We start from the raw sequence: 14,755 nt of genomic DNA on the forward strand, positions 1-14,755 counted from the left end.
TTCCGAATTTCTATTTTTGGGGGCTAGATAATCGCATGAGTAGGATGAGAGAAATGCTGCTAATGCCAAATTTGCGATATACAAGTAGGCCAATTGGAGATTACATTCCAATATAGATAAGAAAAGTTTTTTAGACTTGTAAATTTATGCAAAGAAAAAAAATTATGGGTTTGTCGTATGGTAAGTATTTCTTCTCAAATTCTAACTGATCTTGAGCTGAGTTACACAGCTGGAGTTCCAGCTTGAAATCAACCCGTTTGAACCGAGTCATGGATTCAAGCCACCCCTATTTCAAACATCACCTCAATTAAACACCAAAATCTAAATGTTATGGAGCAGAATGGATTCGCATGGTTGTCAATAATCTGCTAACTCAATTTACAAACGGTCAAGTTCACTAAAACACAAATATTTAACTAGATTCTTGATTCAAGGAGAGATCAGCAATGCCAGCAATCAAGTTATTGAGTGAATCATCTTTCAAGTCCTTCCATGTCCCCGAATCATCAGAGGCTGATGGTGTGAATTGAAAGGAAGTTTCTGAAAGGGTATTGTTCAATTGTGTAAACAACTCTTCTTCCTTGGCTGAAACACCCAAATCCCAGACCTTGAATATATCCTCTGGCAGGGCTCCAATTCAACAGCTGAAGGATCTAAATCATGCCCAGAACCAATGGTTCCACTATCTTTCTGGCCATCCTTGTAAATTTCCTTTCCCTCCCTGTAACTTGGCAGAAAAGGATCTCCCACAAAAGTTTCTGTAACATCATCACCTGGAAAATTTTGTGATACTGAAATACCATTATCCTGATTAATTGGATAACTATCACTGTTTGTTTCTGATTCCACAAGGATTGGAACAACACCATCATCATCATTCGGTACAGGGAACTGTGCAGTCTCTGCCGCTTTACTTGGAGTATGTATCATAATGTCAGTTTCTCTGGGAGAACCACTTCCTGCTGCAGAATAGGAAAGTGATCCAGGCTCAGAACTAACAATTTCTAGTAATGCATCTTTCAGAGCATTCCAGCCACTATCAGAAACTTCAGCATCTTTAACCAAGCAAGAATCAACCCAGGCTAGATCTTCAGGGGAAAGCACATCTCCACTCTGATTGGACTGCAATGATTCAACGATAAGTGAAGAAATATGCCCTTCCATCATGTCATCCCCTGGAGCCATGGCTGCAAATTTATTCAGAACAATCAGTATAAAGAAGAAAAAACAATATCCAGTATTGTAGAAGTTCATCAAATTCAAAGAAGGGTAATATACGAACATTTTGATGATTTCACAAAGACATCAAATCAGAGATATCAAAGCACTAATAATAGCAAGACTTGACCTAAAAAATAACTACCAAACTAGAAGTCTAGAACCTCATCACCGCCACAGCAAAATGGACAGCAGAGGTAGCGAATGTCATTCATATTAGTGTACATGAATGGGTTTATTAAAATATACATTCACCTAACTTTGCCTGGTAAACAAGCACATGCATATATAGTGCTAAATAATAAAAGAAACAATAGCTAAAAAATAAGATTTGGCATAGACATGATTCCACGAAGAAGCAGAACAATAAGGCAATAGCAAATAAATGTTAAATAACCAGCCCAATATTTCAAAAAGTTAATGCATTTCAGGCTGCAAAATCAGATATTAGTTAGCATCTCAAACATTCAAGTCATGTTCATAGATAATGCAAAGCTACTATAATGGATTCCGTTTATGCAGTGACCTAATAGATGCATTTCACCTTATCCACAGCACGATTCTCAAGTCCCAAATCAGATATATTCCCCTCAAAGACAAGAGCTTCTAACATGCCAAATCAGAAATTGATTAAACTTAATAGCAATAGTAGCTAATCTGACAGTTAACAATTTTCATGCTCTAATTCATATTCACGGCCAGTTTCTGCAACGGGTGGGCTCCCAGCATTCAGCTTCAGCATGAACCCAAATCTTAAAGCTCAAAAGAACATATTAACTCCCAACTTTCTGACTAACAGTATGAAGTGTGAACCATCACAGGTAAATTGCAAGGAATATGCACTTTCATCCACAAAATTAACCTCCATATAAACAGAAGCACTTTCTTCTGAAATTATTTTTTGTAACTAGTGTTTTATAGTTGAGAAACAGAAATGATTCAGAGATTAAACACTGTTTCAGAAGCAGGTTGCAAACATGTCCTAATACTTATTTACATCGAACCTACTCAAAATTTTAGCTGCACTAAAACATGATCACAAATATAATTGAAATAAACAGAGAGAGGATTCTACGTACTCAAAATTGGGAGCCCTAATTTACGCGATTGAAGACAAGAGGGCGCAGATTTTTTACTTCAACTTTAGAGGGTATAATACTTATAAAAATAAAATAAAATAAAATTTTCGAGGCGTTTGGAATACAAAGCGACATCGTTTTTGAGAACGATATTTAAAAAATAACAAGTTCCGTTGCCGGGAATCGAACCCGGGTCTTTCGGGTGAGAGCCGAATATCCTAACCGACTAGACTACAACGGAATCTTGCAATGTGTACACTACATATAAACAATACCTTAGAAATATTTAAGAAACCCTGTGCATTTCATTCTTGAGTCTTCAGTTTCTTCATATTCTTTGTGATTCTCTGACGAAATTTGTTTGTTACATTGGATCGGAGCGTTATATACACCGACCATTAAGACAATGAGTTTTCTAGCTCCAATATATTTATGTTATTGATTGGCATAGGCTTGAAAGCTTTTGGTTTGTGTTGTTGATAATGCTTGTTGCTAAAAATTTTTTTCGGCCGTTTCTAATGATCTATAGTTTTCTTTTGTCTAAGTAAATATACGAAGATTGACATTAGACATTATTCATTTGTTCATGATGAAAAAGTTCAAAGTCTAAATCCTTTTTTAAAGTGATAAGTTTTATAAACAACCATTCTACTTTATTGTCATAAGATTTCTACTTATGGTCTACCTTCAAATGAGTTCATGATGTCAAGACAAATTATAAAACACTAACCAACAATTAAATGATATTAACAATTCTTATCTAACATTTAACAATGGAAACAAATTACTGATATCAATACCTTCAGGTCAAGATATCAAATAAATTTCGGTTAAAAGAATAATCCATCTTGAATATTTTACAGATATTCTTATATTTTACAGAGATTTTAATTAAAATAAACAAAAAAATTTCCGCTTAAATCTTTTTAGACAAACTTTTAATGTTTTTTCTTTTTTGAGCAAACTCATCATTTATTCCAATACTATCATTTCTCTCATAGTTTAACTTCCTTCAGTTGTGTTCTTTTTTCGGCAACATACTCTAACAATACATCATATGGAAAGTAAGTTTGGTTGAAAGTAACTTTGGTAGCTTATATCAATATAAATCAAAACTTTCATCCCAAACTTGTTGTGGAAACTTGCATTGATAAAAAGTTAATAACTTTGAATGCTGATTTCTGAAATAGGTTGATATTTTTGTTTGTTTGTTGCTAGTTACCAATTACATTACTTGTAGATAGTCAATCTGTTATATTCGTCAAAGTTGAACAAGTTCTAATGTTTAGATCGGAACCAAAAGCAAAAATGTGATTTCTTGGAAAATGGAATACAAATGTGATTGCAAATGCGAATGCTTTGCATTATAAAATTTTTCCTGAACCCTGAAGTAGTGCAATTATCATTTGTTTTAAAAAGTTGGGTTAATTGATTTTTTTCGATCAAGAAAATGATACAGCTGATATACATGCTTAGATTTGATGAGCAATAGGTTGACAGAGGCTATAATATTTCAAAATACATTGGTGGAGTTTAGACATTATTTTCAATCGATAGGAAAATAAATTACGATAGATTTGTAAAGGCAGTGTGTTCTCGTTTGGGCATTAATTAAAGTTGTAATGATGTAAAAATTTATATTTCAAACCTAACGAGGTCCAGTGATTTGTTATATCTATTAAAGGATGACTATGATGTTCGGATTATGATGAAGCTATCTAAGGCATACAAAAGGACTTCACTATTTCTTGATGTGGTTACATGCCCAACAAAAGCCATAACCAACTATGAACAATAGCATCAAGAATTACAACCAAAAGTTCATCAATTCCCACCCATTGAAATTCACTCTTTGGATAACATATATATGCAACTGGAAAGTGTGCCCGAAGGTAGTAAGGTGAATGTGAACTTGCATCATGACAGTGTTAAGGTTGGGGTTGGCTTGATTCCTTTGTCTTAAGATTAGAGATATGGTGAAAGAGGTCTAAAACTATTATGAGGTACACCTAAGGGATTTTATCAGATGAGCGATTTTCTTACAGATGATTTTCACTTAGACAAGAAAGACAAATATGGTGGTTGTAATGATTTGGGTGATGATGGTGGTAATGATAATATGGTAATGATAGTGATGATGATGAGGGGGTTAGTCCATCAGGGACAACTTAAGAAAGTTCAGTTCATGTTACTCCAATTAATTTGCAGGTTCCAATTCTTTTTTTTTTTTTTTTTTTTTTGTGGTCCAAAGCCTCATAAGGATATGGAAAATAATGGAATTGAAATTTATTTAGTTGTACCACAAGATGGAAGATTCAAAGTGAAAGATTAATTTGCTTGTAAATAGATTTTAATAGATATATTATATAAGGATGAATTGGAAAATGGTTATCAGTTCAAGGTGACAAGTTCAAACAAAAAAAAGATGAGATATAAAATGTATGCATTAAAAATGTAAATAGAAAGCAGGAGGGGTAAAATTAAATAACAGTGACATTTTCATATTACAGAGGTTAGGAATACACACTTGTCTTTGGGATGTTATAAGACCTCATCATAGATAAGCTAGCAAAATGGCACTTGAAAAAATATTACAAATTATGTTTACCGCGGGTGACCATGTGTATAGGTTGAAAGACATCATAACATATATAATAGATAGATATAAAATTGATATCTCCTATGCTCAAGCTTAGTGTGCTAATAATTGAGCTTTGAATGAGATTAAATGTTCACCAGAAGAGTCATTTAGACTATTACCGATATATTATTACAACTTTGAACAACGAAACCCTGACATTGTTATATAAATGACACTAATGTAGATAATTAGTTTTATTTTATCTTTATGACTTTAGGATGCTTTATTAGAATGTTTCGTGATTATTGTTGTCTTTTCATTTGTATTGATGGGATAGTCTTGAAAGATCAATGTTAGGGTATACTTTTTACTATTATGGGCAAGGATGAAAATAACTAAATTTATCCATTAGCATTTGGTGTTGGAGGAAAAAAGAAATGATAACTTGGACCCCGTTCTTCCAAGCATTACATAAGTGCATTGGGGACCTCCCAAATTTAGTAATCATCTCAAATAGACACCATGCTATCACTTAGTGCATGAAAGAAGTGTTCCCCAATGTGCACCATAATTGGTGCAACCATCATATAAAAGAAGGACAAACGTAATCAATACAAACAAACAAAATATGTAGAAGGGTTATTTCAAAAAGCCGCAAAAGTGTATCAAATACAAGATTTTGAGGAGGCTATGTGGATGGTTAATGATAAAAATCTCACAATAACAACTTATTTAAGGGGTATTAACTACCGATAGTAGGCTTGTGCTCACTTCTTTGGCATCTAATATAATATTATGACCACAAACATTATAAAATCATTTAATGTTTTAGCATGACATGTGCAAAAGTTACCAGTAATGGTGCTCCTTGAATTTCTACATTTCACTATATAGAAATGGTTTTATACTTGACACAACATGACAGGTTCGATCAATTCCATGCTTCAAATTTTATGCTTATATAAATTCAAAAATTAATAAATTTATATATTTATTTGATCATGCAGATGCTTTGTACTCATCCTCTGACTTCGTGGGTTAAGGAGAAGTTGGATTTTCATGTCTGAAAATCAACCAATATGATTGTCAAGCCAATAATTGTCCATAGATATGAAATGCATGATTGGGGTAAACTAATCACTAAAATCAACCTTAATACAAAGAAGTGTAGTTGTAAGAAATTACAATTATTACAAATAGCGTACTCTTATTTGTAGGTTGTCTCTGGACTTGCAAATCACAGATCCACTAAATTGTTTAGAGTTTTATATATCCACAATTACAACATTGAAAATATGTTATTAGTTGTATATAATCATTCATAAAATGTAAAGGCAAAATAACCATTATCTTATACTTAAGTTACCTGAAATATCACTACATATCTCATTATCTCATAACATAGCACTGGGATATCCTTTTTATATAAGGGATATTCATTCAAAACTTCATCCTACCTCTTCTCCATCGCCCGACTCAAAGACTATGTGATTATCCTCCAAACGATTATTCTACATAGATATTTATTAAATGCACCTACCCCAATCATTAACTAGCTTGAGGATGCATCCGATATAACTTTCCCATTATTTGATCCCATTAGTCTATAATGGAGTAAATACAGGCAACTAATTTCACCGCATCCTCGTCATTGTTTCCCTATGCCTTTTGTTTAAAAGTTTTGCTAAAATCACCATATGACACATGTTTAGCACTTAAAAAGTACTTCTCTCTCAACTGCGCTCTCCCCTTCATAATGTAATCACTCGTATCTGTCTCCCTACTAAATTTGAACCTAGTTATCATAACAAACTCAACATGGCCAAATTTACAATCAAGTTATGTTTATGAACTTCAAGATCCAAAAAGCGTCCAAAACAACTTTGCTTGAAAATCTCTTTCTAGCCTCGACTAAACTTGGTCCTTATATATTTAACTGTTTCTAAATGACTTCAAACACTTATAGTAGCCCTAAAGTTATGACCATCATTATATCGTCTTTACCTTGCCTTTTGATTAACTGGAAACCTTTGAAAAAATAAACATCAAAATGTTTATCCCATGTAAACAAAAAAAAAAACCATTATGCGAACAGTTGGAATGAAAATGTGAGGGATTGTAAAATGCAAATGGAATGTGAGGGACTGCGAAATGTGAATGGAATGTGAGGGACTGCGAATGGAATGCAAATATGAATGCGACCAGTGTCCAATTTTCTTTTTCGTCAACGACAACACAATCAAGCAAAAATCTGACCAAATATATGACTATTTGCAAAATAAATAATCACAAATTAGTCAAAACCCTTAACCCTACAAACCCTAAACCAAACTAACACTAAAACAGACTAAAATGCAAAAAACCTACAATCGTATATACCTAAGCATTGCAAAAACCACCACACCCCACCCAATTTTCATCAATGTCAGTCATAAAAAAGCAAAGTCAAATAAATCATCAACTAAACCCATTTCAAACTTAACAAGGCAAGGAAACGATCAAACTTACGTGAAACAACATTACCAAATGCTATTATATTTGACGGACGTTCAAAACACAAGAATAGAGTCACTGACTTATCGGTGCTATATTCTACTTTCCCAATTGTGATTTGTTGTCTTCGACTTAGAAAAAAAATGTTTTGAGTTTTGTTAGATTTTGATATGAAGGGTAAAATAGGTAAATGACATGTAGTTTGCTTATAAATGTAAGTGTATCAAATGTTCTTTTAAAAAGGTTTAGATGGAAAGTTGTTTACCTATTTTAATTAATATCTTTACATCAATTACAAAAGGCAAGAAAATATTTTCACACATGTATATTCACAACATTCTTTTTACACACTAATTGTAATCTTATTAGAATCATAAATCTTAATCATAATTGTTTGAATGTAATTTTTTAAAATTATTTGAGTAAGCCCCAGGTCACATAAGATATTAAGTTACCTTAAAAGTCTTTTGGTAATCTTTATGATATGTAACATATTGTAATTTTTATTATATGGAACATATAATAATTATACTGTGAACATAAATATTTTAATAATTAGGTCGAACCATGTTAAAAATCACATGAATTGTCTCTTTTTTAATTTTATTTGATTTATTTTCTACTATATTGTAATAGACAACTAATATCTCTCCAAAATCCAATAGTTATTATCTTATAGGATCAAACAATTGAGATGACAATCAAAACTCCATTTTTATCTAGTACATTGAAACATCTAGCACTTTCTTTGTATGTTTGGTAGCTTGCAAGACATTTTGTTTGAGGTGTAAATATAGATATCAAAACAAAGTCTTGCATGGTTTAAACTTGTAATGTTAAATAGGGATTTAGAGCCAAAACCAAAAAATTTCACTTCCATAAAATATCTTGCAACTCGAATATGTAAAAAGCTACAATAATTGTTGGTATGTGTGCCAAAGTGTGCTTCTATAAACCCGTAGGATCATGCTACACTTTATAAAAACTAAAAGGATTGTGCTACATTTTGTAAAAGCTAGAAGAGCTTATCAATAATTGTGTCAGGGTTGTATAAAAACCCAAAAAAAATTGTGATAAATGAGCGTTTGTTTTATTTTTAATAAAATAAATTCTTGTAATTCTGCTTCCAGACTTTTCTTTTCTATATACTTCATCTCACACATAAAGATTAAGGTTTGCTTCTTTTAAGTGTTTGTTGATCTTTTCCTTAATAATTGAATGAAATATTATATATATATATATATATATATATATATATATATATATATATATATATATATGAATTTAATTAATTGCCCTATATATATTAAAAGATTTCAAATCAAAATCAAAGTTATAAATATATTTATAAGAACAGTTATTAATAATTAAAATAATAATATTATAGATGATGGCTAAAAGAGAACAATTTCCAAATGAGCACTATTATGTGTATTTATTTTTAGTACACAATTTATGTATACAAATAATGTGTTATTGTGTGATTAGATATTATTTTATCTTTAATCTAAAATCACTCAATTATATCATGACACATAATCTATAAACATAAATTATGTATCAAAAATAGGTACATATAATTTTATTGTTTCCAAATAGCACACGAATTTTACTCAAAAATTTGAAAGAGTAAACAAATAAAGGAAGTATATGCATAAGCATATAGAATATGATTTACTCAAATTTACACTTCTTCCTCGCAACTATGGTTACACATTTTATGGGCTAAAAGACTTATTACCACCCAAGGTTTGATGCTTTTCTAATCTCCGACCCATTAATTTGAAAACTCAAACTCGCATCTATTCAGCGACAAAATTAGTGGAAAACATTAATAAGAAGGCATTAAAGAAATTTAATGAAATATAATCGAATATATTATTCATTTATGAAAAAGCTCAAATGATTGATAATCCTAGAGGGGGTAAATAGGATTATTTAAAAACTTTTTAAACCAAATAAAAATCTTGAACAAATTTCCAATCAATCACAATTTCACAAATAGTTTCAATAAAAATATTCAAACTAAATCAATATTCAACAAGTTTACTCAAACAATCAAACATAGATCATATCTAACAATTTATCAAAAGCATATAACATATATATAATGTATAAAGTAAAGAGAGTAGAAAAAGGAAATGCTCAAGGTTTATAATGGTTCGGAGCTTTCTCTTTTAGGCCTCCTATGTCTACATCTTCAAGAAACCCATTTGAAGTTTCACTCGTAAAGATAACATCTCTTTACAATAGTTCTCTGAAATTTCACCCACGTACACTAGTTCTCCATGAATGTGCCCATCATAATAGTTTATACAGGATTTTGTCCACAATTGTTTGAATATAGAAAAATGAATGTGAATGTCTCTACAAGCCTGATATAAGAAAATAAGCACAAGTGAATCTATCAAGAATTTGAGTTATGAGCTTTGGAGAGAAATTAGAGAAGAAATGAGTCATAGATTTTACATTAGTAATGTCTAACCTATTCTCCATCAAAGAGTCTTCAATTTATAATCCTAATAGCTAGAATAATTCATATAACTATTGGTTAGGAGAATAGATCCGTTGAGCATCAAAACCAACAATTTTTGCAAAAAATCTGTGAGATACATGGGCATGTATACTACTTTTTGCACTCGGTCAATCTTCGTTCAAAGCTCCCAACGATCAAATTTTCAAATGTGTTGCTTAAGGGATAGACATCCCTATTTCTAAGACAAGTGTCCTACCTTACACTTTCAAAATTCCATAATGTTTTAGACATGAAAATAAGGGGCAAAAGACAAGAAGAGCGATAGGTGTCCTTAATACATAGGCGTGTGGTTCAAGACACATGGGCATGTATTTGGTTTAAATATGTTGACTATTGCCTAAAATTGCATGAGAAGGATACATTACCACTTTTTTGCATGTTTTGGCTAATACACAAACATATAGTCATGATGCATAGAGGTTTATTTGGTTTGACCATGTTAACTTTTGCTCAAAACTGTATGGGAAGGATACACGACCACTTTTTCTTGTGTTTTGGCTTGATACACAAACATGTATGTCCTGTTTTTAGCATTTTTCAATTTGTGTCAACTTGGTAATATTTTTCATACATTCCTTATACAATATTAGATATTTAAACTTGTATTTTTTATATCATCAAAACACCAAGGGGTTCATCAGTTTATTAAAATAGTAATAACAAATGAATAAACGAATAGAATATTCATTTATTAAAATAAAAAATGCAAAAATTTAATGTTGGCAACATCATTTTAAGATTTTTTTTATGTATCTCATCTAATCACGACACATGTAATATGTCGTTTAACATAATTCGATTTGTTGGCAATTATGAAAAAATGGTGGCATAGCAAAATGTGTTTTGAACACTTGTGCTCCTTAATGAAAAACCACTGTGTTTTGACAAAATCGGTCGTGTCATACATTTCAGGCATGTCAGGTGTTTTAAATACGCCATAATTATCAAAGATCGATGACTATAATTCTTTAACGAAAATCAACGACTGTGACTCAATTGTAAATAATTTAGTGAATAAAGTGGTGACACCTAAATGGATCTTTTGTCATTTAAAATTAAGATTTGAAAAAATCAGCGATTTATAAATTTTTTTATATGTTAACGAATAAAATACAACCACGTGTCATGCAAATTCAAAGGAAAGTTGAAGAAAACAAACTGAGTCTTTTGGCATTTCATTTTCCATTTCATTTGCATTGTGAAAGAGTTTTCTATGGAAACTTTCATTCCTAAACTTGTCCAAAAATCAGTGATTGATTCACAATGATGGTAAAAACGATAACACTTCTGGCAGCGTAAGAGGACCTTCTAGTGTGTTTTGTTCACTTTAAGGACAATTTCAAAAACTCCAATGATAAGGGTAATGGTTTCATCATGCGGGTTTTAGTAACAACGACCACAGGGACAACACCAACTATAAGTTTTAGTAGTTAGATAGGAAGCATTTTCTAAAGATTAATCATAAAAAGTTGTATAGAGCTAAGAAAATAGCCACTGGGATGATTGTGAAGGAGCATGTAGACTCCTTCACTTGGTTGTATAAGTATTGTCACATTCTGTTAGAGACTAATCTAAGATTCATAATTGTCTTCAAGGTAATAAGGGAAGAAATTCTCGCCACCCTTCAATTTCATTGATTCTTTATGAGTTTTGCTACCCAAAAGAAAAAGTTTATTAAAGATTGTAGGCATTTTGTAAGAGTTGATAGATGTCATTTGAAAGGTTATTTTAAGGGAGTTTTTGTTAAGATTTAAATGTTTTATTTCATATTTATTAATATTTATTGGAAGCTCTGGTTGTTAGTATGTTTGTCCTAGTTTTTAAATATTTGGTTATTTGATTTCGTGGCTGAGAAGTGTCTTATATGTGATCCTATTTTATAGGAGTTGTTATTAGTGCTAGGTTGAAGTGTTTTGATGTAAAACCTATTTATAGGCCCTTTTTCTTTATCAATAAAAAATTAAGCTTACCATTCCAATACGTTTTTTTTGCTTTTATCTTTGTATCAGTGGTATCAGAGCAATTGAGTGAAAAAAAACAAAGAAAGAACGAATTCCCAAACAATGAGAGTCCCAAAACAGCTCAAAATAGCAGCAGTTATTCTCTCATTAACTTATTTTTTAGGAAGAGATGGCTTCATATTCAAATTTTGTACAGGCAACAATCCCTTATTTTGATGGTCACTATGACCATTGGAGTATGCTAATAGAGAATTTTCTACGATTAAAAAAGTAATGGTCGATCGTTGAATCTGGAATTGAAGAACCAGCACCAAATACAGTCTTGATAGATGCCCAGAAAACAGAGTTGGAAGGGAGAAAATTAAAAGATTTGAAGGCAAAAAATTACCTTTTTCAAGCAATTAATCATCCCATCTTGGAAACAATTCTTAGCAAAGAAATTTCCAAAGATATTTGGGATTTTATGAAGAAAAAATATCAAGGCTCTGCTAGAGTGAAGCAAACACAACTTCAAGCCTTAAGAAGAGATTTTGAGACTCTACAAATGAAGGATAGGGAATTTGTCATTAGCTACTGTGCCAGGACTATGGAGATAAGCAACAAAATGTGATTTCATGGTGAGAAGATGGAAGATGTCACCATTGTGGAGAAAATTTTGCGTTCCCTAACACCTAAGTTTGATTATGTCATGTGTTCAATTGAAGAATCAAAAGACATAAAGGTATTCTCTCTTGATGAACTGCAGAGCTCCTTGCTGGTCCATGAATAGAAGATGAACCTAAGTTCAACTTTAGAGGAGTAAGCTTTGAAGGCTTTTACCTCTACTCATTTCTCAAACTCTAAAGGAATGGGTAAAGGTAGAGGTAGAGGAATGGAAGATCGAGGCAATAGAGATGGCAACAAGCATTTCAAAGCCAATGATGATCAATCTCAAGGAAAAGGCAGAGGACGAGATCAACATTTTGATAAATCCAAGGTAGAGTACTTTAGATGTGATGAATTTGGACATTATCGTTCTAAATGTTATACTAGGCTACCTAATGACAAAGCAAAAGAAGAGCAATCGAATTTTGCTGAAAAGAATGAAGTGGAAACTTTGTTGATGGTTGTTCAAGCTGATCATGAACCTAAGTCTGATGTTTGGTATGTGGATACGGGCTGCAGCAACCACATGTGTGGAAGTAAGTCTTTTTTTTCTTATTTAAATGAAGGTTTTCATTCTATAGTAAGTTTTGATGATAGTTCCACTGTAAAGGTAATAGGAAAGGGTGATATTGAGATAAGAACCAAGAATGATTTTGTAAAAACAATTTCTAATGTCCTTTTCGTTCCTGATTTGAAATGCAATTTGTTAAGTATTAGTCAATTGCAAGAAAAAGGTTATGTAATCACTATTTAAAAGGGTACTTGTGAGATTTATGATCCTACTAAAGGAGCTATTAGTGTTGTGCAAATGAGTTCAAACAGGTTGTTTCCATTGAAGACTGAAAGTGTGCAATCTTGTTTATTAACTAAAGTAAAAGATTTTTCTTGGTTGTGGCATTTTCGTTATGGTCACTTGAGTTTTGGTGGATTGAAGACCCTCAAACAGAAAAATATGGTGACAGGTCTTCCTCAGATTAGTATTCCTTCCCAAGTTTGTGAAGAATATGTTATTGGCAAACAATATCATTCTCAATTTTCCAAAGGAAGTTATGGTGAGCAAAAGATGTTTTGGAGCTAACTCATTCCGATATTTGTGGCCCAATAATGCCAATTTCTAATGACGATAAAAGATACTTAATTACCTTCATTGATGATTATACTAAAAAAACTTCGGTTTATTTTTTACAGCAAAAATTAGAAGTTTTTTATGCATTTAAAAGCTTCAAGGCTCGTGTGAAAAATAAAACAGGAAAAAACCATTAAGACCTTCTGAACAGATCGTGGTGGAGAATATTGCTCAACTGAATTTGAAAGTTTTTGTGAAGTTCATGGCATTTGAAGAGAGCTAACAACTGCTTATACACTACAACAAAATAATGTATTAGAGAGGAAAAACAGAACCATTCTCAATATGGTGAGAAACTTGTTGGCAAAAGGGAGAATTCCAAAACCTTTTTGGTTTAGAGCAGTAAATTTGAGTATTTACATCTTGAACAGAAGTTCTACATTTGATGTTCAAAATATGACACCAGAGGAGGCTTGGAGTGGAAAGAGACCAACTGCATATTATTTTAAAATTTTTAGCTGTATCGCTTATGCACATATCTCAGATAAGAAAAGGAAGAAACTTAATGATAAAGAGGAAAAGTGTGTTTTTCTTAGTGTTAGTGAAACATCCAAAGTGTATAAATTGTTTAATCTACTAACCAAGAAGATTGTGACCAGTCGAGACGTTGTCTTTGATGAGGAAAACACTTGGGATTGGAATAGGCAGCAACCTACTCAAGTTCTTTTTGACAATGATTCTGAAAAAGAGTCAACTCCAATAGCCTTTATACCTAAAAATTCATTAGAAGCAACTCCAATACCTATTGAAATTTTGCCAATAATAGCAGAAGCTACTGATGCAGCAACTTGATCTCTTCATCGTATTAGAAAAAGGCCCGCATAAATGGAAGACTATAAGGTAACTGAAATTAAAGATCCAATCACTCACTTTGCTTTATTTTTGATTGTGATCCTACAGTTTTTGAAAGTACAGTCAAAGAAGCAAAATGACAGAAGGCGATGGATGATGAAATTGATGCCATTGAAAAAAATGATACTTAGGAGCTGACTGATCTTCTGGAAGGTCACAAAATCATTGGTGTAAAATGGGTCTTCAAAACAAAACTAAAGAAAAATGGTGAAGTTGATAAGCATAAGACGCGTTTGGTAGCTAAGGGATATACATAGGAATATG

General features: G+C 31.9%; 1 protein-coding gene and 1 non-coding gene across 4 annotated transcripts; both read right to left on the bottom strand.

Annotated features, from left to right (window-relative positions):
• Window positions 1–307: 307 nt before the first annotated feature.
• On the bottom strand, window positions 308–2,407 carry LOC123212987. Of its 3 annotated transcripts, none has more exons than XM_044632271.1 (2): window positions 2,298–2,407; window positions 308–1,187 (listed from the first exon to the last, which is right to left on the bottom strand). In XM_044632271.1, the coding sequence occupies exon 2, from the start codon at window positions 1,183–1,185 to the stop codon at window positions 556–558; it is 630 nt and encodes a 209-aa protein (XP_044488206.1). In that variant the 5' UTR covers window positions 1,186–1,187; window positions 2,298–2,407; the 3' UTR covers window positions 308–555. The 3 variants fall into 3 exon arrangements, with proteins under 3 accessions (XP_044488206.1, XP_044488207.1, XP_044488208.1); XM_044632272.1 differs by having other exon boundaries at window positions 308–1,195; window positions 2,298–2,343; XM_044632273.1 differs by lacking the exon at window positions 2,298–2,407 and adding an exon at window positions 1,763–2,189.
• Window positions 2,408–2,465: 58 nt separating this feature from the next.
• Window positions 2,466–2,538, bottom strand: TRNAE-CUC. Its single transcript has one exon. It is a non-coding gene; the product is annotated as a tRNA-Glu (tRNA).
• Window positions 2,539–14,755: the final 12,217 nt, after the last annotated feature.

The sequence above is a fragment of the Mangifera indica genome, chromosome 4, assembly GCF_011075055.1.
Source record: "Mangifera indica cultivar Alphonso chromosome 4, CATAS_Mindica_2.1, whole genome shotgun sequence".
Lineage (NCBI taxonomy): Eukaryota > Viridiplantae > Streptophyta > Magnoliopsida > Sapindales > Anacardiaceae > Mangifera > Mangifera indica.

What these genes read in the sequence shown, in the direction of transcription:
- LOC123212987 (XM_044632271.1), bottom strand. Translation starts at nt 1,185, where the DNA reads ATGGCTCCAGGGGATGACATGATGGAAGGGCATATTTCTTCACTTATC.